The sequence below is a fragment of the Kwoniella shivajii genome, chromosome 1 (genome assembly GCF_035658355.1).
Source record: "Kwoniella shivajii chromosome 1, complete sequence".
Classification (NCBI taxonomy): Eukaryota; Fungi; Basidiomycota; class Tremellomycetes; order Tremellales; family Cryptococcaceae; genus Kwoniella; species Kwoniella shivajii.
In genome coordinates this window covers 219,646-247,252 of record NC_085908.1, presented here as the reverse complement: position 1 = coordinate 247,252, position 27,607 = coordinate 219,646, and the positions used below count along the sequence as shown (strand labels likewise).

The window sequence follows — 27,607 nt, the reverse complement described above, 5'->3', positions numbered from 1 at the left end:
ATCAGCCTAATTGCCGTTCAACACATGAGGTGCGGTGTCTAATGGATAACTAAAGCTTGATACTATGGCTTGCCAATCAGGAGTTGACATACTGATTCTCCCATCATTGGTCTCATTGGCGATTTGCCCGTCGAATCCAGCTGAAGACGGGAGAGTAGTGTAGCTTAAAGACGGTAAATTGCCCACTGAGGCTGTTCCTGCGACTGTTGTTACACCAGGCACGACTCCTGTTTCTACAGGTGGCCCACCAATAATAACTGTCCCGGGAGGAAGGTCTTTGATCTCTTGAGCAGCCCTCTGTGTAGCTACGAGAACACCTCCTTGTGGATGTGCGGGGTCCCGAAGAAACGTGACGCCATGAACGAATGCTTCGGGTAACCTATTAAGTACTCCTGGGGTAGGATTCAGTCCTCGACGGGAAGTGACAGAATCAAACGAAGTCGTTCCATCTTGAGCGGCTTTCTGTGCGCAACTATGAAGCAGAGATACAATTTGAAGATGCTATAGGAGTAATCAGTCTGGGGAATCTTTCTCTACGATTGGGTTCATGCAACTTACAGCTGTCTGTAAAGGCATTCTACCTTCTCCCCAAGCTTCAATCCACGTGTTTGTTGTCTTTTCAAACTTTTCCAAGATCATGACACCATCCCATTCCCTCCTTCTAGCATAAGAATGATATTGAACTAGGCTCATTAAGCCCAGAGCGTACGGCCCGAAAAATAGCAAATCGGCAGGATCATCTTGATTAGTAGCCCATTCCAGCGCGTGACGAGCGGCGGGGTTCAAGTCCATCCATACAGGGATATCCAGCGAGAGGTCGATATGTGAAGGACAGATGAAAGACCAACGCATGAAGGGTCGATAAAGGAGGAACGTGATTGACGTATACAATAGGTGAAGAATTCCTTTGAAGCGGCATTCCTTTCAGTGAAAATTGCTAGACGTGAACGAATGGCTCACCTGCAGGTATACTTGATCTGGAACCATCGAATCTTAGGGGGTATGGTATCTTCTCTTGCCACTTCAAGAGATCATTCTTGATATCATAGATCTCTTCGTTTCTAGTTTTGTTGATTCCATCTGGGCCATACACTTTAGAGAGTATGTTGGCTAAGATGCCAGAAAGAGAATAGAGATTGCCAAAGAAATCTGCATTTCCGTTTTCAATGACACGCGAAGTATCCCTTGGTATAGCAGATGAAGCGATAATCGGTCTTGCGCCAGTCCGGGCGGCATTCCTGTTAAAGGTCAGCTTTTGATCGGATATTTGATATGGGGGATCGCGTACCATTGGTCTATAACTATCGCGCATCGCCATATCCGTCGGTCTGCTTCCGAATCAGAAGTGTTCGTGTCAGATTGATCCATCGATAAGTCTTGTGCCTACTGGCATATTTCAGTATCCACTATACGTTCGGTATTAAGTATATGAGTAAGCTCACAAGTCTAATGGCCGCCGTCAACCGTGCACGTGACACACTAGTCGGAGTTGCAGAGCTACTCTGCAACGCTAATTCATCTACTAAGCATGTCACCAGAAGTGTCTGAACATTCTGCCTGGTCGGATCGCTCATGGTATCTACATGACAAAATCAGCTTGCAGCATGAACCCAGGTTGACGCGACTCACCTTGCTCGTACATCTCCTGTGTTACGATATAATTCAAACAATCAAATATTTCCTTGGGACAATTCCGTCTCGCAGCAGCTACAGCTGCCATGGCATGGCAAAGAGTCTGGGTCACTTCAGGCATATCCTGTCGTGTTACAACGGGGATCAGGGGGCTAATGTGTACCAAGTATGTTTCTACTAGCCTGTTGACGACTTCTGTCCAGCTCGGGGTATTCAACGCTTCTATGACATGCGCAGGTGGTTCTGATGGTAGCATCGGACGGCTCGGAGCAGTGACTAAGATATAGCCATTCCCTGAATCGGCAGGAGTGACCTGCATGGAAAGATGATGGAGATCGTCGTATTCAGACAGATATGATATAGGTAAGGTGGGAGTCGAGTGGAGGATATATGATAGGGAGGTGCAACCTGAAAGGAAGCAGTTGTCAGCGTAAAATTATTTCAAGTGGGATCATGTATGAAAGTGAATATACCTTCCCTTCTCGTGGAAGTCGTCCTTAAGGGTGTCAAGCCCAAAACACTTCTAGCTCGAGGTATAGTTACGGGTGTAGTGAGTACGCCCTCACTGCCAGAGCGATCGAAGTATATCCTCTCATCTTCCTCAACTTCGGTTCTTCTTGGACTTCTTCTTTCATCCTCCACAGGCCATACTGCACCATGAGACTGATATATTCCGTTTCGTACGCGTTTGGTTCTTGATGCGGTGAGCGGTAAGTCGAAAGTGCAATTCAGTGAAGCGTAATTGCAATTCTGACATAAGTCCCTTCGAGTCTCTAGTGGTTCACATCTGCTATCGTAATCAGCACCAATTACCACTGGACCGCGCCGTCCATATCCCTTAGGACTTACTTGGTTTTCTAGAATGAGAGGGCAGCAAATAAGTCAACACAGTTCACATTGTGGTACCCGATATTATCATTACTCACCTTCCGTCGGCACCTATCGCAGGCTTGTAGATTCTTCGGTCTGTGCAAACCGTCTGCTTTCCGCTTGCCTTTATCCGATGTATTATATTCTGCGCCTGTAGCAGTTGACGACTGACGTTCCGATCGAGACGGCGAGGGTTGCGATCCTGACGGACCGCTCTCTGGGAAGTCCATTAGATAGACAGAAACCTTTGAAGCTAGACTTTACCGAACTTTGCTGCTCACAGGCGGAGAAACTAGATCTTATCGTTCACAACATGACCGTCAATAACACTTCAAATGTCAACAATCTCGGTCTTTGCCCTCACCCGGCACAACTGCTGGAAAAACAAATAATCGATGATGCCATCACTTTTCAATAGCGAGCTCCGAACGAAGTCCGAAGGTCTCTCTGATATTGTTTCCAATTCCGGTTTGTGAGCCTGATAACTTGAGGCATTTTCTGACTGGGTGAAAACCTGGTCTCGTTATGCCAAGAACGGTCTTCGTCATCGCCAAGGATCTTTGCGACATCTCATCTGCCGCTTTTACGTTTACCGTATTCTATCCACCAATATTTTCGCAATATGTACATATTAGCCTACCACCATCGAGCGATATCATCTTTGCCAAGACTATTTCGGTTGAACGCCGGAACCACCATTTCTCTTTGCGCAGCATCCATTCTGACAGATTCATTCCAGACCGCGCGTTGCCGAATAATGCCAAGATTTTGTGTTATCTAAAATGTCCTGACCATTTAAGATTTCTTCGAAGCCTCTCAGATGTCAGAGGCTTAAAGATAACGTTGATATCCACAAATTTTTCAGATTCTTAGCTAAGAAACCTTGGCCTCTTGGCATGCGACATTCAAATGGGTTCTTGTATCCGAGGTGATCCGAAATAACTCACACGAAGCAACGTCTCCTGATAGTATATAAAGATGCGATGATGACCTTGAGGGGATCTCCCCTCTTACCTTTCTTTCTTCCTTCTCTTCAGCTATCAAATATATAAATATATGATGTCGACCGAAAAATATACGACAAATTCAAATAACGCTGAAAAGTCATTGCCTCGAGCTGATACTGGGAACACAGCAGTTTCCCAGTCATTACCTTTCAAACCTCATACAGCATCTTCATCGAAAGTCTTAGAAGCGCTCAGTGGGAACGCCAGCAAGGGACTTTCCGAACAAGATGTGCAGAATAGACTGGCACAACATGGCCCAAACAGGCTAAAACCACCCAAGAAGCCAAGTGTGTATAAGATCGTTCTAAGACAAATCGGTAATGCTATGACTGTCATATTGAGTGAGTAGACCATTCTTCCGGCCTTTGAAAAAGCGACCTTTACTTAAGCGATACGTACATGCAGTTGCGGCTATGGCTACATCTTTCGGTACCATGGACTACATTAGTGGAGGAGTCATCGGCGCTTTAGTTATCCTCAACGTCAGTGTTGGATCATACACCGAGTGGCAGGCTGAGAAGGTGAGTACGATCCACCATTTCCAACATTTCGGGAAACACGAATAATGAAAATTACGACTACAGACAGTAGCAAGTCTTGAATCCGTCGGAGCACCTCAAGCCACAGTCATCAGGTCTTCTGATGGTCGGGAGAGTTCGACCAAAGTCATCGCTGTCGAAGATGTTGTCCCAGGTGACTTGGTATTACTCAAAAACGGTGACATCGTCCCTGCCGATGGTCGTATCCTAGACGGTCATTGTAGTAATCTGGAATGTGATGAGGCTTTCTTGACCGGTAAGTTCTACAGCATGATCATACGACATTCGCTGACATTTCATTAGGTGAAAGTATGCCTGTTGCCAAGCAATCAGATCCCATTGACGAGGAAGAGTGTCCTGTCGGGTGAGCCCAAAGCTGAAATGTCAGACGCCCAGAATGATCGCTGACTGTCGACGTTGTTACCATCGCAGCGACCGATTGAGCATGGTATTTTCCGGTGCCCAAGTTACCAAAGGACGAGCTCGGGTTGTAATTACTTCCACTGGAATGAACACCGAGATCGGTAAAATCGCTCAAGCTCTCGATTCGAAAGCCAAAAAGACTGAAACCGGTTTTGCCGCCTATTGGTATAAATTCAAGGTACTCCTAGGAGTCGCTGATACCACTCCTTTACAAATCAAGTAAGTTTTGGGATGAACAGAAATGTTTTTACTGACGATAGACTTAACAAGCTGGCTTACTTCTTACTTGGATGTGCGATCCTCATCGCAATCATTGTTGTCGCATCTACTGGATTCAAGAGTGTACCACTATCTGTAGCCACTTACGCTGTAGCTGCTGCTGTCTCGATCTTACCAGCTTCATTAATCGCGGTTGTCAGTTTAACGCTAGCTAGAGCATCAACTGATCTTGCCCAAAGACATGCTTTGGTAAGACGGATGGACGCTATTGAGGCTTTAGCTGGAGTAGAAAACGTTTGTTCCGATAAGGTCAGTCATCAATGTTAATATGATTTGTATCTATGCCTGGCTGATGTGGGGATGCTATAGACTGGAACACTTACTGTCGGCCGAATGGTCGTTCGTAAATTCTGGGTACCAGCGCTTGATCCTCGAGCCAACGACTCAGCTCCTCTGAATACTACAAGAGGTCAAGCTTACTCTTTCGAGACTGGATCGGACCCTTTCTATCCTAGAGGTGAAGTCCGATCAGACAGAGAAGAAATTTCAGCTGGTGGAGCTGTTCTTGACTTGAAGAGAAAACCTCAACGCCAACCATCTGGTGATTCGACGATGGATCCTGATGCTGCAGAAATCGATTTGCAAGAACAAGTCATCTTAGTCGATGAGCTCGAACATGGCTTAAAAGATTTAGCACTTTGTGCTTCTCTCTGTAACCAAGCTACATTATCTCGACCTACCGATGGTGAGGGTCAATGGGAAGCAAATGGCGATCCCACAGAAGTCGCACTTCAGGTTGCTGCTCATAAACTTGGTCACGGTAAACCTTTCCTTACACATTCAAGACCTCAAAACAATAGAGCGGATTCAGTTCGATCTGGACATAGTGGTAGACCACCTATTGCCGGTTCAAGAGGTCATTACGAACAAGTCATCGAGCATCCTTTCGATTCCACCGTGAAACGAATGTCGATCGCCTACAGATTCATTCCTGATGATGGAAAAGATTCACACGTTCAGTGTCTCCTGAAAGGTGCTGTCGAGCGAGTCTTCGAGCTTTGTACTCACGTAAGAGGAGAGACACTCACCGATGAAAAGAAGAAAGATATCATGGTTAAAGTCGATGCTTTGGCTGCTCAAGGTCTAAGAGTTTTAGCTTTATGTGGGAAACGATTACCCGGTAAATCAGTCGAGGAAATCAAGATGATGCCGAGAGATCAATTCGAAAGAGATTTCACATTCTTGGGATTAGCAGGTATTTTCGATCCACCAAGGAAGGAATCACCTGGAGCAGTGGCAGATTGTATAAGAGCTGGAATTACACCTAGAATGTTGACCGGTGACCATCCTGCCACTGCCACTGCAATCGCACTCAATATCGGTATCTTGGAGAAGGCTTATGGCAAAGATGCTGTCATGACAGGTCAACAGTTTGATGCTTTGTCCGAAGAGGAAATCGATAGATTACCTGAGTTACCTCTGGTCGTCGCTCGTTGCGCTCCTGAAACCAAAGTAAGCATTCCTTCCTTTCTCGATGTTCTCCTTCCACATAAGCTGACTTGCGTGTGATAGGTTCGAATGGTCGATGCGATCCATCGAAGAGGCCAAAAGACTGTCATGACAGGAGATGGAGTGAACGATTCACCTGCATTAAAGCGTGCAGATGTCGGAGTTGGTATGGGAACTGGATCAGATGTGGCCAAACAATCTGCCAGAATCGTTCTCAGTGACGACAATTTCAGCACTATCATTAGAGCCATTAGGAAAGGACGATCAGTCTTCAAGAACTTGGCAAAGTTCCTCTTGGTGAGTTATCTTCATTCGTGTGAAAGCCTGAAATGCTAATATCAACATGAACAGTACCTGCTTTCCGGTAACATGGCGGAGATTATTGTTCTTCTAATAGGTCTTGCTTTCAAAGATGAAAATGGTCAATCTGTATTCCCACTCTCTGCCGTTGCAGCCCTTTGGATGTAAGTGCCTTTCTTCCCCTCAGTGATTGAATTTGAATGTGGACAATTGAGCTGATCAATATGATCAGCAACACTCTTGCTGCTGGGCCTCCCGCTCTGGCACTCGGTCTCGAACCTACTGCTGTTGACGCAATGGATCAACCTCCCACAGCGTTCCAGCAAATCTTTACACTGGAATTCTACATCGATCTTGCATTCTACGGTGTGTTGATGGGAGCTTTAAGTTTGGCCAACTTCGTAATCGTTCTTTGGGGTTACTTCCCCGTAAGTCACACTCTAGTTTAAGTTCCTTTCCAATCGCTCGGTTTCACTGATGACTTTGTTATAATTGTTCAGGGTGATCTTGGTGTAATGTGTAATGAAGGAGATTCAGAGATCTGTTCACCAGTGTTCCAAGCTAGAGCAACTTGTTTCGCCACTTTGGTCATCATGCTCATGATTCATGCTTTGGAATGTAAACATTTCACCAAAGGTATAATGCAAGTTCATTTGGGCGATAACAGAGTTTTACTTTGGTCTGTACTGGTTTTAGCTTTGGGTACAGTAAGTCAGATCCTCAAACTGCATCTTGGTACCGCTACAATTTGGAGGTCCTGATACCGATACTGATATCACCTTTCCTTACCAATAGTTCCCTGTCGTTTATATCCCTGTGATCAACGACAAGGTATTCCTTCACGGTTCACTCAAATGGGAATGGGGTATTGTTGTAAGTGTTTTTCTGTATTCTCGTATGGACTCTCATCTGACGACGATCTTTTCGTAGTTTGGCATGATCTTAGTTTATCTTGGATGTACCGAGTTCTACAAGTGGTGTAAGAGGATCTATTTCCGTAGAACACACGTAGAAGAGCCCACAAGAGGCTCTTCAGATAAGACGTTGAGAATGGAGAGTACTATTGCGCCTCCCGTTTGATGGGTAAATATAGTGAAGCAAACGATTTCAGTGGTTCGCCGAGTCAAGTAAAATGTAGCGAAAAACACAGTCAATAGTTGAGAGATCATGATATGCATTAATTAGTGTAATCAAAATTACTCCAATAAGACCAGTTCCGTTCAGCTGGGACTGGGGACAGGCATCAATCGGCCCAGCAATGATGGTAGCATAGGGCTGTGCAGAGAGATTACGACAGATACAGATCCAGTGTGCAAAGTGATTCTAATTCCACAATTTCTAGACACTCACTCCGATGCACTGTCCATTAACAGCCGATGACTCGAACCATTGTTAAAGCACCAGGTGCTCGCATGTTTATAATTGTTGTAATAATGTAACATCCACCTAGTAGAGATGAAATCCCTGATGAGTGTAGAGCGAAGATAGCAATGTCAACTGAACCACCCGAGTGAGATTGTACACCAGAAATAGGCATTTCTCTGCTGGACCATCTGCCACTTCACTTCCCGCATACACACTGAGTATACAACAGCCCTTTCAGCCACGGAGTTCCGGTTTGATCTCCTCCATCCTTTCGCTTGCCCCGAATCTTCGACAAAGAATTCCTCTTCTGAAATCTGAAGCGTCATCCATTGTCCATTGCACCCCGTGAAGTATCTTGGAATCCAGAAACATCGATTCTTTGTTTTCTACTACAGCGACCGAAACTGTATCCTCCATGATGTTAAGACAAGCTTCCTCAAGAATACTTGTACCTGCAATAAGGTCCTATCGACCTTTATCGACATCCACACCAGCTCTGATCAAAATCAAATCCTCGAAACCTAAACCTTCACCTGCACCTTCAGCCTCCGGATCATCAGCATCACAACCTTCGCCTGCTGAAAGACCCCCTACTGTACCTGACGAAATTACTTCACCACCACCATTCGAACCTACGACTTCATCTCCCGTTGGAAAACCAACTTCAACACCTACCGAACCACCTTCTACCCCTTCTGCACCACTATATGGATCGACGACTCAGGCTCAATCTCAAGGTATCCCCGAAGTACCCTTGACGCCTCCAGAACCTTCGTCTACGACTTCACCTATGACTGGGAAACAAGTCGAGGTCGAACCGGAAATCGAAGTCCCAACTGATTACACCAAAATCAAACTTCCTTCTTTAGATATCGATCCTGAAGCTCAAGCTGCAATTGCTCAGCCTGAATCTGAATCCAAAGATCAAGAAGATAAGAAGAGAACCGGAGCAGGAAGGAAGGAATACGTAAGCTCTATGGAAAGGAGAAGAAAGATGTGGATCAGATATGGTACCGGTGCTTTGCTGATCGGTGGTGTCGCCGCTATTTATGCTCAAGAATCAAGTGAAGAACAAGTAGGTCACTTTGTTTAATTGAATCTCAGCCTGCATAATCTCTCAACATCCCTTCGCATGAGATGATAGCTATAGCTAATGTGATGGCTCTAGGTCGCTAATCAAGAAGGTCCAGTGACTAGATTCAAGAATAACATGTCTGAGCTTCTTGATGTAAGTGATTTAACTATGGTATGATCTTTCCACTCAGGCAAACAAGCTGATCTATATTGCGCAGTACTTCAACAAACCTGCATTCAAGACTCTTCTTCCCGATCCTTTACCACCTCCCCATCAAAGACCTTACACCCTTGTTATTGATTTAGAAGGGTTATTGGTTCATTCATCCTGGGATGTAAGTCGGCTGTTTCAAGTCTGTGATAGGTAGACTTACGAAGAGCTGATCTTTAAACGTTATAGAGAACATCCGGATGGAGGACCGCTAAACGACCGGGAGTTGATTACTTCCTAGGATATTTATCTCAATTCTATGAGATTGTTCTATTCACGAATCAACCTCTATATGTAAGTTCATTTCTTACGATGACTTGTGCAGAGGACTGACCATAGTTGTCTTCTAGACTGCCGCTCCTGTAGCTGAGAAACTTGATCCATATCAAGCTTTCTTACCTTATCGATTATTCAGAGAAGCTACAAGATATGTCAATGGCAAAGTAGTAAAAGTAAGCTGGAGTTCGACGCTGATGCCAGGGAGTCAGCTGACATTGACAATCTCCAGGATCTCTCATATCTGAATCGAGATCTTTCCAAAGTCGTCATGCTCGATACAATTTCTGAACATGCCGAATTACAACCTGAAAACTCTATTATTATCAAACCTTGGAATGGTGAACCACGAGACAAAGGTTTAGTAGAGATGATCCCCTTCTTGGAATGTAAGTGCTGTTGCATGTCACCCATATTTATATTTGATGTGGCTGATTCTTTGTCAAAAACGTAGCAATCGGTATATTCAATCCTGCGGATGTCAGACCAATCCTCAAAGCTTACGAAGGAAAAGACATACCCGTGGAATATGCCAAGAAAGAAGCGGAGGCGAAACAAAAAGCTATAGAGGAATGGGAACGAGTACATCCCTCTGCTGTCGCTGGGGCAGGAAGTGGTTGGTTGAGTAGTATGTTTGGAAGTGTGGCTGCTGTGAGTCACAATTCAACGCTAATACAAATAATGACTTGTCCCTGACGAAACGGTACGTGACCCACAGCCTGGTCAAACTAGACCAAATCAACCTATGACATATCTTGAACAGAAACGTGCTCAGGCTCAGAAAATATATCAAGAAGAACAGAAATATTGGGCTGAACATGCTGATGAGTTCAAACAGTAAGTGAAATCACTAGCAATAGTAAATCGGGGAGACTGCCGCTGATGAAGTGTGTAGATTGATCGAGGAAGATAAACAAAGACAATTAGCAGAGATGAAGGGGTCTTTGCTAGGAATGTTAGCTGGTCCAAAACCACAAGAAGCTCCTCCTCAACAGAAGTAAGGGTGAGGGAATGAACGGAAGAAGTGAAGGACAGTCAAAGATCGAGTAGCAGGAGATGAATGGGAATGATGTATTCAGGGATCATGGTCCATTCTGCACTAGATAATATGATGTAGCAGAACTCAAGGACTAAGTCATGTACTGGCCGATTCAATGCAGATGCATATCTTTTCACCCCTCGCTTGATGCTGTTTCTTCCACACTGTTTGCTCTAGTGTTTCTCGGATTTCTCAGCTTCAGCAACGAATTGTCGGATGCTACGTTTTAGCGAAGGTTAGCAAAAGAAGGGAAAATCACGAAGTTATAGCGTTTATGTGTTGTGAGATGAGGACATGTAACCTCTAACTGTGTTGAAGAACCTCTAAAGACGCCCTCATAAAATGAACCGCTATTTCCCCCCTCCTTCCGATGTCCTATATCAAAAGATAAATCTCCGCCCTTTTCCATTGAGAAGATAGCTTTTTCTCTTGTATGACCAATCACAATTTCACCCTCTTGTCCATATCCATATTGAATCTTCGTCTTCAAGAGCAAGTGTAAAGAGGTCAGACTCACAAGTCCTCCTCTTCGGGAGTTTCAGCAGAGATAGTCTTGTCCTCTTTTACAGATACAGGAGCGGAAGAAGATGATGATTTATCACCTCCACCCATTTGACTGACTGCGATACCTACAGTAGCAGCGATGGTGGTGAGAACGCTAAGAGTGCCCCAAAAACATCGGGTACATCGTGTCGAAGGAGGGAAGATATTGATAGGAGGACAAAGGGTATTGTAGCGAAGATTTGAGAGTCGAAAGGGTTATGTGAGTTTCGTTGTGGTGTTCATTATTTTGTTCACAAAGTGTGTTGTAGCGAGGAGATAAAAAAGGCAGATTTGAACAGTCAGTATCATACGCTCATATCTAATATAATGTCGAGCGATTCTAGGAAGACGCTTACAGGTATTCGTTCTGTAAATTATAGGAAAAGTCAGCATGTCATTTCCGGCCGAAGAAGTAAAGAATCCGGAAAAGGCATAGTAGCAAAAATGATCATGACGAGGGGGTGATAATCCTTTCACTCACCTTGATAGCTCGACCTGCGATGTTGTAGGACATTCTGTCTGATGCTTTTGGATGTGATCAGGTGGAGTAATAGAGAAAGATGTGATTTAATGCAAGAACCATCAACAATAATATACGGGCTAGCTAGCTGAGATCCTCCTTTACCAAGTTACTATGGTGAAGAATGAAGTCCCCCCGTGTACCACTAAAAGAAAACGCCGAAAATCACCGATCAGAGTGGTTTCAACTTCGACTGCTTAATCTGTTTTATTTCTGAAATATTATACAAGACGTTCGTATGACCATATATATACATTCGGTAGCAGAAACTAATACATAAAGCATCACTCCATTCATATACAAGGGATAATCAGTAGGAAAGCACCGATAATGATAGGATCCATAACATCCCTTTTACGACCATCTTCAATCGCCTCATCATCACGATTCACCCTTCCCCTCTTCCCAAAACCTAGTACTGCCGGTCAAACAAGTTTTGCTCAACAAGTGAGATATAGAGGTCAATTAGCACCTAAGAGGACAAAGTTCAAGAAAGCTGCTAAAGGCGCACCAGGGGTGAGCCAAGAATCCATCAGATATATATCGAAAATGTAGCTGATCAATCTATCAATCCATCTATAGACCCAAGTACCTATTGTAGGTTTTTATACCATGATGACGATCTCTATTTTCGGTTCGTGGAATACTAATTGTATTTGTTTTGATATCACTGGATCATTTAGGGAGGTTCACTGAAAGGAACAACTTTACATCATGGTACATATGGATTAAGAGCCTGTTCATCAGTTCGAATTTCAGCAGCTCAATTATCGTCATGTCAAATGGCAGTTCGAAGAAAGATAAAACCAGTCAAAGGTGCCGAGATGTTCTTGAGAGTTTTCCCAGATATCCCAGTTTGCGTTAAAGGAAACGAACAAAGAATGGGTAAAGGAAAAGGTTCTTTCGAATATTGGAGTTGTAGAGTCAGTCCTGGAAAAGTTATAATGGAAGTCGGAGGTGGTGGTTTGAGAGAAGAAATCGCAAAAGCTGGTGAGTTGATAGATTCTTTGGCTTAGTCTCTTGCTTTCAGGATGGGAAGAGTGTTGCCTAGGAGGAATTGAAGCGGAGCGGAGATAAGAAAGTTGAGGATATACAGAGATGTTGCTGTCCTGGACTACATTAGACAGAATTGGGGTAGATGTACATCTGGGATACGTAGCTTCAAGGAACGCTGTCGATTGAGGAGAGTGGAAAAATGGACGGATCATGACACAATTAATGTAATCTGCATGATCGAAAGCTTGAAGCATCATCGGCTCAGAGTTAACTTTATGTCTCCTCGCAGCACTCAAATTGGCTCAAGCTCGTCTCCCTTTACAGACAGAATTCATAAGGTTGTCATCGTCACCACGGTTAGGTCGAATATCGGGACACAGTCTGCGACCACCGCCTTACGCTCGACCCGTACCTCAGACGTTGGCGGCTTTAGATGCTAAAGATGAAGGAAGAGCCAAAGACGTCGTTTTGTCTAGAGAAGATACACAAGTGGATGAACTGAGTAGTCAACTCAGGGCTGTAGATCTGGGTAGGCGTCCTGCAGCTCAAGGGATCGACGTGTAGTTCATATGCCTCTTACATATCTGCATGGATGATTTTTGACTTATCATAAAGTGCAATCTGTCTGTTGACAGTCACATACGACGCCGCGCACCATATTATGATAGTAAACGGGTTTCCAGCGAGGAAATGTATTTACGCTTCAATCGCGAGAAACTCAAGAGGGATCTTCGGAGGGCATCCTCATATTCGTTGAGTCATAAGCAAGGGACTAGAGATGTCATGTACCGTTCGTTACTTGTGGGTATCATAGGTACACGCTGATTTTCAAGGTGGTCCATCATTTCAAGTTGAATCAGGCTGTTGAAAGTTCCTATGATTAGGAGTGAATAAGAAAGACGACTAAGCATTTAACGCCTGCTATACCACGCTCACTCAGATAACTCTCAATACGACAAAATGAATGATCATCCAATTGACTACGATTCTGACGAATTTCATGGTCGAATAAGCTGTTGTCAGATTTGGAACGGCATCCTTCTCCTTTTCACCCCAAACCGCTCCTTCACCCCTCCCATACGCATACCACCTTTGAATACGCAGCCATGACGTTCCCGAACGATGCTGCATCCACTCATAGAAATCTAAGCCGACGTTATATATCTAATGTACCCTCTCTGTATCCCATACTGAGTTTGTAGCGAACTCTTTTGGCGCGATTGGGTCGGTCTGTAAGCGGACGTGCAATTGTATTAGTACATTCCATCGATATACAAGATAAACCGAGCATGTAGAGGAGATTGACGAAAGAAGACGATAGGAACAAGAAAAAAATCTCATGAATCAGAGCTTCTTTGAACGAGCAGATGGATTCAAAAACAAAACTTACACTTTGCCCTCTCAACGATCCCGTTAATCTCCTATCACGTTCCATCATCATTGAATCCCATGAATCGAGATTATATCGTGGTGGCTAATCACATCGAGAGTAATCAGCTGAAGACTTCTCGAAATATGATCCAGGTTATTACTGACCTTTCCGTCGTTGGTCATTCGTTTAGCAGTGTTAAAAGCTGTACCTGTTATTCCGAACATGACAGTCAAAAGACCTATTCAACCTGTTCATCAGCTTCTTCATGATCTCTATTTGACATTTCTCATGATATCTTGACAAAGACAGATCGAAATATAGCTTACCGAATGGTATAAGAGCCTGAACAGGGAGTAGCGTACATCAATAACTGAAATTCGTAATTATAGATAAAATAGGATGTCTGCTCACCTCCCATGGAACTGGCATTGTCAATCGTTCTATCTACTTTTTCAAAGATGCTACAGTGAATTGCTTAAGACGTAAAGAGATACCCTTGAGCCTTGAATAACGAGTAGGTGTTTGATACTTTCCTTTTTCTAATGATACTATAAATCAAAAGAATCAATGAGATATCTCAACATTCATTGGAAGATATCCTTTGGCACAGTGAGGTTGGAAGAATGAAAGGTGGGAGGATGAAATAAAGTAGAGAAGGGGGAACCTTAAGGTGTAAGTTAACCACACCAAACGAAACATGCACATGGTTCCCACGTGTCGTCATTGATGAATGTCTCAAATAAAAGTAGTACGAAATGTTGACTTTTCGAGTCAAGGAAACTACACACATACACATACATACATATCATCGTGCATTATTCCTTGGACTCATCAACTCGCCACTACCAAGACCTCATCAAAGGCTGCTCAAAGAGACCAGAGACAGTCAAGATGGCTCCAAAGAAACACCAATCAGCCAAACCCGAAACCAAAAGCGTGAGTTCATTCCTTTCTTTCCTTATTCAATAGAGCTGATGAACGCTTGGTTTTGGGTATTCACAGAAAGCGGATAATGTCGATGAAGCACCTTTACAAGCTGTAGTACTTGCCGATTCATATAACAGAAGATTCGAAGTACTGTGTAATGATCAACCTAGAGTGTTATTACCACTTTGCTCAACACCTTTATTAGCTTGGACATTGGAAAGTCTGAGTTTAAGTAAAGTCAAACAGGTATTCATATTCTGCGGTGTACATTCAGAAAAAATCAGATCTTTCGTTGAGTAAGCCTGATCCGCTCTTTTTTATTCGAAAGGACGCATAAAACTGATGAAGGCATAACATAGATCATCACCATATAGACATACGCTTGACATACAATGTCTTTCTTCCCAAACTGCAAGATCAGCAGGTGACGCTCTTCGAGAACTAGATGATATGCATGTGAGCTACTCTCATGCTTCGAGTGTCATGTGCCAGCTGACCTATGCATATCTGTAGGTGTTGAACGCCGACAACCCTTTCATCCTTGTTCATTCACCCATAATATCAAATTATGATATATCGAAAATGGTTGAAGCACACAAGAAGAGAAGAGAAGAAGACAAGAACTTCATCATGACAATGGGTATCGGATTAGGCGGACGGTAAGTTCGAAACGAATCACAAGGGTCCTTGCCAGAAACGATAGATTGACGATGTTTGATACATTCGTAGACGACATCCTGAATCACCTATCATGCTAGTACATCCACCTTCATCTAGATTATTACATTATGTTCAAAATCCATTATCGCCTTCTCAAGCAAGGATTGATTTCCCCTCCCGTCTGTTCTTAGATCCATGGCCAAAGAATATCGACACCTATGAAGTGTGGTCTGGAACACCTTCAACCTCATCTTCTTCAAGAGGCGGTTATAGAGATTTAGGTGTGGACATATGTGAAGCTGATGTACCTGCTTTATGTACTGAAAATTTCGATTATCATGATATGAGAAGAGGTTTCGTTAATGGTGTCTTAACTTCTGATTTACTTGGAAAAAAAATCGCTGTACATGTCGTAGGAAAAGATGATCAAGATGAAGATCATCAACAACAACAACAACAGACACATAGGGGTGATTTGAGAAGTGGAACTGGTGGTTCTTACCTTGAGCGAATCAGAGATACCAGAACTTTTGGTGAGATCACGTAAGCATCCACTCATAGATCTTGCTCTCAGTGTAAACAGAACAGCTGATCACGTTGGTGGACGTTTATAGACGTGACGTACTGAGGAGGTGGGCTTTCCCACTTGCACCTGATAATAACGAACCTGGAGGTGTACAATATGAATTGAGAGCAGGGAACGTCTATATCGCTAAAGACAATGTTGTTCTTTCGAGGTGAGTTGGGTTGAGTCCAAGGTGAAAGAAAGTCTTGCTAATTTGAATACACAGAACCACTACTCTCTCTGGCCCACTGCTCATTGGACCTAGATCAGCACTTGCCCACAACACCCACATTCGTCAATCCACCCTGGGGGCAGACTGTACTGTCGGACCAAGTACCACAATCTCCCAATCCTATCTCTTCGACGATGTCAGAGTTGGTGCCAACTGTACTCTGCGCGAGTGTGTCGTAGGGGAAGGAGTGGTCATTGCAGACGATGTGCAAATTGGCAAAGGTGTCTTGTTAGGAAATGGAGTGAGATTAGGTAGAGGAACTCGAATACCTGATTTCGCTAGAATCGGAAGAGAGAGATACAGAGGTGAAGATTTCGATTCTGATGAGGAGGAAGAGGAGAATGATGATGATAGAGGTGAGTTGACTTGAACTTCAAAACGAAACCTCACCTGACTCGCCAACAGATCAACGGTTGGAAATTCTTGGATCAGACTCTATCGGATACTTATGGCCCAACGAAGAAGAGGAACCACCTTCAGATTCAGATGAGGAAGATGACGATCCATATGAACATCCAAAGAACAAACAGTTATTGCAATTGGGACGAAGATTGTCAAACCTATCTACATCCACAGTCTCACTTTCAACCTTGTCCAAAGCCTCCTCCTCAGCTGCTTCATCACCTCTATCGATCGCATCTTCAGCATCTACGTTACCTGATATCGCACCCCTTTCACTTAATCAAGGACCAAGGGAAGAATTCTATGTTGAAGCTAGGGAATCATTGGTTAGAGCATACGAAGAAGATCACCGTGTTGAGAATGCAGCATTGGAAATGAGAACTTTGGTCATGGGTGAAAATGCAGGACAAGATGCAGCGAGAAAGGAAATCATCAATTTCTTCTTAACGAAAGTGTCATTAGAAGGAGGCGCACCACAAATATTGAAATCTACTACTAGTGTATTTGAAAGATGGGGTGGCTTAGTCAGATCATTCTCGACAACGGATTATACATTGATCGCGCTTGATGTACAAAATTATTGTGTGGAGAATAAAGAATATTCACAATGGTTTGGAATCATCCTGAGAGGTTTATATGATTCGGATACGATAACAGAAGATGAATTAATCGATTGGAGAGATTCAAGTATTGCAAGAGGGGAAGGTACCACTAATCCTCAAGAAAAGAAAGAATGGTTGGACGTCTATCAAAAAGGTAAACCATTTGTGGATGTTCTGGAAAGCATGGAAAGTGATGATGATGAAGACGATGATGACGACGAAGAGGAGGAGGAATCAGATTAGAGAGACTCCTCATTGTATATAGGCTGAAGATGAGTTCATGATGTACTTGAAAGCATGATGCATATGATTTAGCCTTTGAAAAGCTGGTTATCTGCTTCCTTGATCACCAGGGTTCATGTACACTCACCCACATCGTGGAAAACAGCGTTCCAAACATGCAGTAACAACAGCTCATCCCATGCAGATTTTTCCCGACATCACCTATTGCGTGACCAGATCTAATGAGAGTGAGCGTACAAAATAAGTCGACAATCGGAATTGTGCAGTACGTGGATGGGATGTTAATCGCTCAAATCGCACAGGGATTAGGTATTTGTTCAGCATACTCATCGAGTATTGAAACCCATCAATGTTGTGAAGTGAGGGCCAAACAATGCATGATGGTAGATGACTGTATGATACATACGATGAACCATTCGAAACCTTCTTCCACTAATATAGATATATATTCGTACTATACATAGGAATGTTGCGAGGCTACTATCAAGAGACTGGCTATTGTAATGAGACTTTCGTCTGGGCCAGCAGCTAACGAAACCAAGCTTTATATTTAAGATCACTACTATACGCACTATTTGAAAGGTAATTATCCGCAGTGAGGAATGAAAGTACCAGATTAACGAAGTGCGATTAGTATGAAAGAAAAAAAAAGAAGAAAAGAAAAGAAGAAGAAGATAGTTGACTTCAAGTTGGGTTTTTATATATGGGACAGGAAAGGAGAAAAAGTTTGGTCTGTTGTGGATTATGTAATATCACGTGGTCTACATCCCGGTTGACGTATGATCCGATGTAGACGCGAAAGGATGGTCCAGTCACCTCTGAATGATCTTTTACTTTATTTTTGGGAAATTGGATGGAATATCCCATCACTGTCATCAACAAGATCAAGACGAAGAAGAGGTATATACCACGTCGATCAAGGCATATCATGTCACAGCCTTATCCTGTGTTCGGTCAGAATGCAGGATCAAATTCAAGGTTGACTTCCAATCCAGATCCAAACACCAATGGACATTCACAAAGTCAAAGTGGAAGTGGAAGTGGCAGTGGGATATACGATGATCCATCAAACTTGTTATCAGTTTATCCATTCATGACTTATGCTCCTACAGCAAGAGGTGAGTCAACCGCCTCCAAACAAATCCCTTTCTTTCTTTCCTTTCTTTACTTCTTCTTTGTCTTTTAACTGAACTAAAGAACCATCACGATCACTTTAGTCGCTCAACATCTCTCATCTCACACTACCACTTATCTACCTCCTGCCTCTTCCTCTGACCTCTATCCTCAATACAATAGTATACTAAATAGATTGGATAACCCTACTACAATCGAAGATTGGGCTATGAGACAAGCCGCTGAAGCTAGATTAAGGGAAGTTCTTCGTGACCAACGATCATCCTTTGCTCAACAGTGAGTATAGCCCCTTTCCATCCTCGATTCCTTATACTCGCTGATTCTTCTTAATAGACTCCGACCATTAGTATCTGAGCAGCACGGTCAAAATCACTCACCAACTTCTACCGATACTTCTAATACTGGTCCACCTCCTCCCTTACCCCTCAATTTACTTCGTCAGTACCTTCCTTCTCAATCATCGAGACCTCTGCATCACAATGATCAACTTCCTACTCCTTCCTCAACGAACGGTGGAAGCTCTCCTCCAGCAAATGTCCCTGCATTCCTATCAGATCCTAAAGAATATCTTGACAATTTCGTGAATGCCACCTTAGCCAGGGTAGACATACAAGCTCAATCTGCTCCCACGCCTGCTCCTGTACGATCACAAAGTATTCCGACTAACCAACCGGATTCTATCTCGCAAGCGGGACCGTCAGCTGAGAGAGGGAGGGAGCGAAGAACATCAATGTCAGCAATGAGATCACCCCATCCACCTTCATCAGTGACTTCTACCCCTACACATCAAAGGATTATGCAGAGTAGTCCAATATCCTCACCTGATCCTTTAGGTCCTTCACCGCAGAAAAGAAGAAGGCGAAGCAATAAGTCATCCTCAAGAGAATTATCGCCCTCACTGAACTCAACTTTACCTTCAGGCAGCACAAGGAAATCAATACCGGACATGGAGTTATCGTCTCTTACTATGCAAGAACAAAACAGTGAGGATACTCCAAAGGCTAAACCTGTACATCGGAAAACAGTGGAAGTTGTTATTCCATCAAGACGAAAAGTGAGCAAAGATGGATCAGTTTTCAAAAGTGAAGAAGAAGAAGACGATGAGGACGAATTAGATTGGGGAGAAGATAATGATGGTGATTGGAATATGGATGATCGATATCATAGTCCACGAGAAAATTCTGCGATAGTACCTAAAGGAAGTAAAAGAACCGGTGAAAGAGATACGCGAAGTGAGCGGAGCGACATCTTTGCTTCTCCTCACCGAATCTATCTAAGCTGACATTCATTTAGGCTCATGGCAGAAATTATCAAATTTGCTAGAAGATATATTCGAAGAGTCGGACGCTTTCCCCGCGAATCCTTCCTCAGGTGATCTATTGGGAAGCAGGTTCTTCTCGTTGATAATGCAGGATGGTACTACCCCTCTCCTCTCCTATCAAGCAATCAAGAAGGTGTCATCTTACGTATACAGGATACAAGTAGCTAGAAGAAGGCAATCGTCGGTTAATGGAGAAGTGGAACAATGGGATGCCGAGACAATGGCAAGTATACTCAGGTTGTTAGAGAGGAACATGAGGGATATAGAAAGTCTTAACGTCTTTTCTGAAGACAGAAAAGGCGTCTCCTTGTTACAGAAAGATGATGAACAGAAAGGGGGAAAGCAAAACAGGAAGAAGAAAGATCAAAAATTACCAAACCCTACAGACGAAAACGAAGATGGCATAACTCTAAGTGATGATGTCTTGCAGGGTCATGAAATCGTCTTGAGAAGAGCGAGGGACGGTGTGGCGGCTTCAGAGTGTGTTCTGGTACTGCTGGACTCTGAGGGTCTATCTAAACAGGTTAGATGCTTCACGCACCAGGATTTCGGAATCACAAGCTGATGAGACAGTCTCAGATGTACTCGGAAGATCTTCTTACAACGAGCGTAAGTATAGTAAAAGATCAGATGGAAAAGGTTATTTTTCCTGTTATCGAAGGTTTGGCGGGTGAAAGTCAGTAATCCCACAAAGCTTATCAGAGTGATCGTGGCGGTGCTGACAGGATGAAACAGAAATCTCTTCAAGCTACCTCTCCCATATTGTCCAAGCCGAATCCACGTCTTCAAAGAAGGGTAAATCTAAGACTCTCTCTCCTTATTTCTCTCATCCATCTCTTTCAGCGATCGCTGTCTCGATCATTTCTGCTATTCCCCGACTCACCTCAATGATCAGTAAATCTCATCTGGCATTTTCGGATTCGCTTGTCATCCAAACGGTATATCTCACGATTGGGCCCCTGTTCATCAACGAGCCTGTTTCCAAAAAGGGCAAGAGCAATGTAGGTGTCAAAGAAGCAGGTGGTGTGATGAAGGGATTGAAAATGGAAGCTTTGGGCTGTTTGCGAGGGGTGAGCCTGCCCATCGAATCCCTGCTCAACTCAGCTGACGTGTGTTGTAGGCATTTGCTCGATATGAAGACCAAAGGCAATGGATTGTGGAAGAAATTCTTAGCTCATTGGTCAGGATACCAGAGCAGAACCACGTGCAGAACAGATTCGAGTGAGTGTCAGCTATTTTCGTTCGAACCGGTTGATACTCGAGCTCAAGTGAGACGCTAGACTTTCGAACGGAAAGTTTATACATACCATCTCTGCTCTTCTCCTTCAGCTCATCCAAGCATCTGCGTACGGAACCATCAGCAAAATCAGGAAAATACACTCTTCAGCCGAAGAAGCTGAAATGATGGGCGTTCCGGAGAATAAGGCAGACCCTCATGAAGAGGTGAGCAGGGCGTATTTCGATGAAAGGGTCGCTTATCTCATATGACTACCGACATAGGAAGCGAGAATCTGTACCGAAACCATTGAGAACGCGTTAAGGTCAGCCAGAATCGTTGCAGGATACTTGGTTCAGAAGTAAATTACATTATTTTCTTACCCCGTCGCATTTTGCTAATTCTTTTACAGGTCGACAACAACGAAAGCAACCAAGACTTCTCATGACACAGAATACAGAGCCATTCTTGACCTTTTCCTCCGCGATCTCATGGTGGTCTTATATCGACCTGAATGGCCGGCATCTGCATTATATCTTACAGTCTTCTCGCGAATTCTAATCGCTTCATTAGAAGATCAAAAGATAGGGCCGGAATCAACAGCTGCTAAAGCTACTGCTTTAGACTATCTTGGTGATATCGCTGCTAGATTAAAGGCTTTGTCACTACAAATGAGTGGTGAAGGAAAACTGGCCACTTTGGACGAGGTGAGTTCGAGACCAAATTGCCTTTGTACATAATCGAAGCTGACCTGACATCGCAAAGATAATCGCAAATGTCGATATGCTCGGTCTGACGAAGCTTATTAATGCTCAATCTTCAATCATGACGTTCTTGTCATCCGCTGCTCGAGAGGATGGATCTCTAAGCGTAGGTCACAATCAGTCCTGTTCATTCACCCATCCCTCCAGTATGCTGACTTCATTCGTAGTCTTCACGAGATATGGCATCTATTGTATGGGTACAAGAACTGCAAAGCGCTATCAAGAAATCCACCGCCGTGGTTGAGAAACTGATCACAGAGAAGACTGAGGAAGCTCAAGAGACAGGACAGCGTCTCCAAGCTATCACCACGACTCTCAAGAATATCCTGAGAAACGTTTGGATGGCAGACGATGGTCTATTTGAAGTTCAGTGAGTTACGCGAAAATCGATAAGCATTTGCTTACACGAAGTCACAGTGATCCACGAGGAAGTGAAGCTGCTTCATTTTCTTCCATCGCTGTATCTAGGGGCCGTCCACTTCAAAACGCAATCGACCCCATTCTCATTGCATTGTTGGGTGTGATGGACAGTCCAGCTGTCGGACTCCGTTCCAAGGCTTTGAGAGGCGTGGGTGCTGTCATTGTGGTGGATCCAGAAGTACTTGGTCTGGTAAGTCACCTTCATATCGCTGAGCTAACGAGATAGCCCCAAATACGTCAAGCGCTCGAAGAACGACTCTCAGATTGTTCTCCCGCTGTCAGGGATGCTGCAGTTGAATTAGTCGGGAAATATATCGTTCAGAAGCCCGCATTAGCAGCTGAGTACTACCATCACATAGCTCTGAGAGCTACGGTGAGTTGGAAGTTCTGGAAATTGACTACCAAGGAACACGGGCTGACCATAAATCAGGACAACGGCCTCGGTGTGAGAAAACGAGTCATCAAACTCCTCAGAGGCATTTTCTCAACCATGGACAACCGTGGGATCAAGATTGATATATGCTGTAAAATGATTCAATTGATTGACGATCAAGACGAAGGTGTCAAAGTAAGTCTCCTAGTTCTGTACAGCGTAACTCAAGGAAGAACAGGAAGCTGACATTGTTACAGGATCTTGCGGTGAAGACCCTTACTGAATTACTCTACTCGTCCGGCGAGGACGCTGCTGGACTACTGGTTGATATTCTAGGGGAGTTCAAGAGTGGTGACGGATCTATCGAAAGAGCCATGGATGGGGTGAGATAATGCGCCATTTCGTAAACCGCTAATTCATCATGTGCTTACACAATCACTCATGCAGGTCTCGAAGGAATGCGAAACCGCTCATCAAAAGAAGCGATTAGGTCAGACTATTGAATCTTTGATCAGCCGACTGATCGACGCTACCGAGAAAGAAGATTTCGACTCCCTATCTCACATAAAGGCAATTTGGTTGTTATGCGGTAGTGATCCAAGTCAGATTGATACTCAAAAAGCTGGTATATTATTGTCATATCTGGGACCTGCAGCCAATGTAAGTTTGACCTCCAATGGCCTCACGGAGCATAACTGATGACTCGACTAGGCCGATGACCAATCTTCAAACGAGCTTCTCTTAAAGATATTCAGGAAATGTATCCCCCACATGCCAAGAACAGCTTCTACATTTGCGTCAGATTTGACGAAGAAACTCATGCCAATGATCTCAAAACCTGCTGGAGGATTTCAGGTTCTAAGAGAAACTATTGGGTGTTTTTGTGCTGTAACAAACCACTTGACTAGAGATTGGACAAGGTTAATTACCGTTCTCAGGGCGTGTGAAGGTGAGCATCCTGCTATGCATTCACTTCAGTGTCAGAGCAGAAAACAGGCTACATTTTTCTCTCAAGGATGTGTGTGCTGATTGTAGTCATAGCAAAAATACGACCCATTCGTAATCAATACATCAACAACGGTGTTTCATCTGCGCCGAATCAAGCTGCGGCTATGATGCTCTACATTACTGCTCTAATTGCAGAAGGATGTAAGCTTGATAATATCGCTCTCGAGGACGCAGGTAAGTGATTTGCTATGCGTTTCGTGCACTCTCAGCTCACTCTATCATACTTATAGGTGTCGACCTTGAGCTTCGTAAAATCACCTCTATTTCCATCTCCGAGTATCTTTACGAAGTGTATGCGGATTTCAGCAAGATTGCATCATTCCAGAATGCAGCTACGATCTGTCTCGGATCCCTTTTCCGGTCATATCCATTCTTACTTCAAAGGAAAGATACCACGGATTGGATGCAAGAAACCTTCAAATCTCCTAATGAAGACAACCGAGCTCAACTACTAGGTGTGATTCATGAATTTCTATCTTCTGAAGCGGAAAAACGAGCATCTGGATCCAAAGCTAAGAAAGGGGAAAAGAAGGAGATGGGCGTTGACTTATTGAGAGGTGATGCCAAAGAACTCCAAGATTCCGAGTGAGTCGACTGTCATGTCTTTTTGAACAATATGAGGGCTGATGCAGCTACACAGTTATTCTACTACTATTGTGCAAAATAATATCGAGCAGATATTCGAATGTGCACGATCACAAAATCCTCCAACGCAAAATGCCGCTTTGGATATATTGACTTTTGTGGTCAATCAAGGATTATACTCACCAGTACATGTAAGCATCTCAGTCATGCTAACCAGACTAGAGCTGACGGTGGATTTTTAGACTGTCCCGATATTGGTTACGCTAGAGACCTGCGACGGTCCCCGTATCTCTGAAAGAGCATTGGCATTACATTCTGCTCTCCATCAAAAACACGCTTCTCTCGTCACTGTACTTTTCCTGGAATCCGCCAAAGCATCTTATCTCTATCAACGAAGTATCACGTCCGAACCTTCTGGTCACAGGCATGGTGTCGCTTTATTCCAAAGCTGGTATAATCTTTTAAGCGAGAAAAGGGCTTGGAGAAATGACTTCCTGAAAGCTATGAGCAGGGTATTCGATAGGGATAGTATGAGTGATATTGTAGGTATCCATTTGCTCTGGAGAATCAGGATAATGGTGTTTCATCCTTGATGGTCATTTGACTGAATATGTGTTTATAGAATACCGGATTCGTCCTTTATCTGGCAGATAATCTTGCAACGTTAGATTATAGATTACAAGAAGAACCAATGACCATCGTCCAATCGTTACAAAAAATAATATCTACTTGTACTCACTTGGTTTCAATGATGGAGGAAACTATAATGGAAGATCAGCCAAATGTTCCTGCAGAAGGGAGAACTATCAAATTTGGCAAATCAGAAACAGTCGTCAAAGTTGAACACTTGATAGATTCAAGTATAGTTGTTGGATTGGCTGTTTTGTTGAAGAACCATTTATTGGCTTTATATCATCTACCAGAAGAGTGAGTCCTGCATATCCACTCATAATCTAACAGACGAAGAGGTACTGATGACTTGCGGTATAGTAAATGCACAGCTCACATCCCAGGCAAAAAGTCGACGGTCGGCGATAAACCTACTCAGAGACGTGGATCCGCGGTCTTGGATTTGACCAGATTACCTTTGGTCAGAGGTGTACATACCGTAGGGGAGTTTAGGGAGTTACAATCGGCCGTGAGTAAATGACCTGTTCACATTATCGATGACATTTTCGAGCAAAGCCATAATTCATCGATAATGCAAGTAGGCTAATGAATCTGACCATGCGTAGTTCCTGAGATTGCTACATGAAGATGGATCATTAGCGGAATAAGTTTACTAGTTGTATTGAGAAGATCAAAGTTTGAAGAATTCATAAATCGTCTTTTGTACTGTAGAAAAACCCCACAAGCACCAATCTCGAATGTCCAGTAGGTATTGAAACGGTAGTATCTTCATTTTCTTCTCCATTCGCTTCTAACGTGTGTACATGACATCTTACGATTTTCTTACTGTAGTATAGTGTTGTGTATATGTATACAAATATGCTATGTCTATATAAAAACCACTTCCAAGCTGAGTATTAATGCGTAGGTGGCCATCGTCTCCCTTATCACATGGTACGATTCTCTGCTGCTGTCAAAGAAAAGCTAAACGCATCATAGAAACACGTTTTTTTGCGTCTATCCGCTAATTACTCCGTCATGACCATATTTGCCATCTATCTTCTCGCCACTCGATTGTTGGAGGCATGATTCCAGTGATTCCAGTGATGAATCATCACGAGATCTAAGAGATCGTACGATCGTCGTTAAAATCTTGGAACATGAATGGGGAGTTGAGAACCCTCCATTTTACGTCAAGAGCTGTGAATTGATTCTTACGGCCCCTCTTGTCGTAAACTACCTGTACATCGTAACCTGCTCGAAACACCATGTAGCTAATCTCCGAAAAAGACATGTTCTTTTCCCACGAATTCTGTCATATCGGTCGGCACGCGAAGATGGGATTCTCTTTATGAATTTGCCAAGGACACTTGCTGTGCTGGAAGAGACATGTATGCTATTGTCCCGCGATAATTCGATCACATGTTGAGAGTAAAGGTAAAGTTTCCAAAAACTAGCTGATCCTTGAGGCAGTGTAAAGAATTATAAATGCCAGTTTAAACTAAACCTAAAAAATGAATTTAAGGCGATTGATTTCTTTTTGATTGTGATTTTTGCACGGTATAATTAAGATGTTACGATACTCGATCACGTTTGTAGAATGTAATTTCAGTAGACGTACTACTCCACCGAGGAATGCGATTGTCGTACCGATCTTCTCTAGATGATCAAGATCTATCTTTCGATGATCGATCTTTATCTCATGCATACTCTAATGGGATACGCTTGTGATCTGATGGTAGAGAAGTCAAAGATGATGTTCAAGTCTTGTTTTATGATGATGACGACGACGGAGTATACAACAGCAAGAAGCTTTACGAGCACTTACTTCCGTTGTTTCTTATCAGTGAATTTCGGAGGTTCTATCGCCGGAATTCCAGGGGAAGACATTCTTCGACAGGACAGGTCCCATTCTCAACAACAATATAAAATATTCCTTATAACGGGGAGGATAAATCTCCGATTTAACGTTCCTTTCCTTCTTCTTTTTTCCACTCTTTCTTTCTTCATTCTCACATCGGGCCGTAGTGAAAGAATAACGTTTTCTGTAAAAATAGATTCAAGGTACTTCCGATTTATCCTGTACTAGTTTTAAACCAGAAATCATGCATGCAGAGCAGGAAATGAACTGTTTCTTTTTGCCGAATAAACAAACTCATTTCCTTTTCCTTTCTTTTCACATGCCATATTTATTACTATACCTGATGCCGCAATATACTTTTCACTTTTCCGAGTGTTCTTCTTCTTTTCCCAAGCTAAAGAACACCATGTATGTTTCATTTGACTGCTTTGACGTCATTTCGTTCGGTCATTCTACCATTCTCGCAGCATAATTCTGCACTATGTCGGTCTTGGCGGCATCGTTATGCGCTCAAATGTGAATCCATCAATCTCAGGATGAACAGCTCAATGCAAAGGTGCAAGCTGAACACGTACACGAAATGACATTCGATGATGGGACCCACGGAGCATAATCGACAAAAAGGAATTTCCAAGTTTTATCCCTACAACTACCAACATCTTAACGTTATAAACTGTCAAAATGGTTTCGGCTTTCCATATTCATCTTTATGCTATGCTAGAGAAAATACTCGTAGGAAACAACCGAGATCTCAAAGTCCTTACGGGAAAGGGAAAAAAGCATTTTATTC

The 27,607-nt window shown here is 43.4% G+C and overlaps 8 protein-coding genes across 8 annotated transcripts; 5 read left to right on the top strand and 3 right to left on the bottom strand.

The window, feature by feature from the left end:
- Positions 1 to 6: 6 nt before the first annotated feature.
- Positions 7 to 2,732, bottom strand: IL334_000096 (uncharacterized protein; the record flags this gene model as incomplete). Its single annotated transcript, XM_062931882.1, has 9 exons — positions 7 to 501; positions 559 to 905; positions 961 to 1,238; positions 1,289 to 1,383; positions 1,443 to 1,579; positions 1,630 to 2,040; positions 2,106 to 2,419; positions 2,482 to 2,489; positions 2,559 to 2,732. The coding sequence occupies 9 exons, from the start codon at positions 2,730 to 2,732 to the stop codon at positions 7 to 9; spliced, it is 2,259 nt and encodes a 752-aa protein (XP_062787933.1).
- An 829-nt stretch (positions 2,733 to 3,561) lies between these two features.
- IL334_000095 (potassium/sodium efflux P-type ATPase, fungal-type) lies at positions 3,562 to 7,579 on the top strand (the record flags this gene model as incomplete). The annotated part of the gene is made up of 13 exons (XM_062931881.1): positions 3,562 to 3,850; positions 3,915 to 4,030; positions 4,094 to 4,304; positions 4,352 to 4,412; positions 4,481 to 4,649; positions 4,742 to 4,999; positions 5,060 to 6,202; positions 6,263 to 6,496; positions 6,551 to 6,663; positions 6,732 to 6,927; positions 7,000 to 7,206; positions 7,295 to 7,372; positions 7,430 to 7,579. The coding sequence occupies 13 exons, from the start codon at positions 3,562 to 3,564 to the stop codon at positions 7,577 to 7,579; spliced, it is 3,225 nt and encodes a 1,074-aa protein (XP_062787932.1).
- A 703-nt stretch (positions 7,580 to 8,282) lies between these two features.
- Positions 8,283 to 10,426, top strand: IL334_000094 (uncharacterized protein; the record flags this gene model as incomplete). The annotated part of the gene is made up of 9 exons (XM_062931880.1): positions 8,283 to 8,939; positions 9,033 to 9,092; positions 9,157 to 9,273; positions 9,339 to 9,443; positions 9,500 to 9,601; positions 9,658 to 9,814; positions 9,880 to 10,076; positions 10,144 to 10,262; positions 10,321 to 10,426. 9 exons carry the CDS (start codon positions 8,283 to 8,285, stop codon positions 10,424 to 10,426), a joined length of 1,620 nt encoding a protein of 539 aa, XP_062787931.1.
- Positions 10,427 to 10,637: 211 nt separating this feature from the next.
- Positions 10,638 to 11,521, bottom strand: IL334_000093 (uncharacterized protein; the record flags this gene model as incomplete). Its single annotated transcript, XM_062931879.1, has 4 exons — positions 10,638 to 10,683; positions 10,982 to 11,122; positions 11,364 to 11,374; positions 11,489 to 11,521. The coding sequence occupies 4 exons, from the start codon at positions 11,519 to 11,521 to the stop codon at positions 10,638 to 10,640; spliced, it is 231 nt and encodes a 76-aa protein (XP_062787930.1).
- A 336-nt stretch (positions 11,522 to 11,857) lies between these two features.
- IL334_000092 (ribosomal protein L16) lies at positions 11,858 to 13,087 on the top strand (the record flags this gene model as incomplete). The annotated part of the gene is made up of 3 exons (XM_062931878.1): positions 11,858 to 12,043; positions 12,211 to 12,517; positions 12,813 to 13,087. The coding sequence occupies 3 exons, from the start codon at positions 11,858 to 11,860 to the stop codon at positions 13,085 to 13,087; spliced, it is 768 nt and encodes a 255-aa protein (XP_062787929.1).
- Positions 13,088 to 13,687: 600 nt separating this feature from the next.
- Positions 13,688 to 14,324, bottom strand: IL334_000091 (uncharacterized protein; the record flags this gene model as incomplete). The annotated part of the gene is made up of 5 exons (XM_062931877.1): positions 13,688 to 13,753; positions 13,914 to 13,997; positions 14,060 to 14,133; positions 14,222 to 14,237; positions 14,307 to 14,324. The coding sequence occupies 5 exons, from the start codon at positions 14,322 to 14,324 to the stop codon at positions 13,688 to 13,690; spliced, it is 258 nt and encodes an 85-aa protein (XP_062787928.1).
- A 462-nt stretch (positions 14,325 to 14,786) lies between these two features.
- Positions 14,787 to 17,526, top strand: IL334_000090 (uncharacterized protein; the record flags this gene model as incomplete). Its single annotated transcript, XM_062931876.1, has 8 exons — positions 14,787 to 14,831; positions 14,898 to 15,118; positions 15,182 to 15,278; positions 15,336 to 15,481; positions 15,552 to 16,025; positions 16,097 to 16,219; positions 16,274 to 16,635; positions 16,685 to 17,526. 8 exons carry the CDS (start codon positions 14,787 to 14,789, stop codon positions 17,524 to 17,526), a joined length of 2,310 nt encoding a protein of 769 aa, XP_062787927.1.
- A 928-nt stretch (positions 17,527 to 18,454) lies between these two features.
- On the top strand, positions 18,455 to 25,624 carry IL334_000089 (uncharacterized protein; the record flags this gene model as incomplete). Its single annotated transcript, XM_062931875.1, has 25 exons — positions 18,455 to 18,644; positions 18,744 to 18,936; positions 18,994 to 19,892; positions 19,954 to 20,504; positions 20,561 to 20,657; positions 20,717 to 21,051; positions 21,102 to 21,202; positions 21,262 to 21,424; positions 21,482 to 21,558; positions 21,610 to 21,904; positions 21,963 to 22,067; positions 22,129 to 22,331; positions 22,379 to 22,529; positions 22,608 to 22,754; positions 22,812 to 22,949; positions 23,012 to 23,137; positions 23,202 to 23,414; positions 23,466 to 23,703; positions 23,796 to 23,936; positions 23,993 to 24,347; positions 24,403 to 24,538; positions 24,590 to 24,889; positions 24,970 to 25,274; positions 25,338 to 25,485; positions 25,583 to 25,624. 25 exons carry the CDS (start codon positions 18,455 to 18,457, stop codon positions 25,622 to 25,624), a joined length of 5,649 nt encoding a protein of 1,882 aa, XP_062787926.1.
- Between the last annotated feature and the right edge of the window lie 1,983 nt (positions 25,625 to 27,607).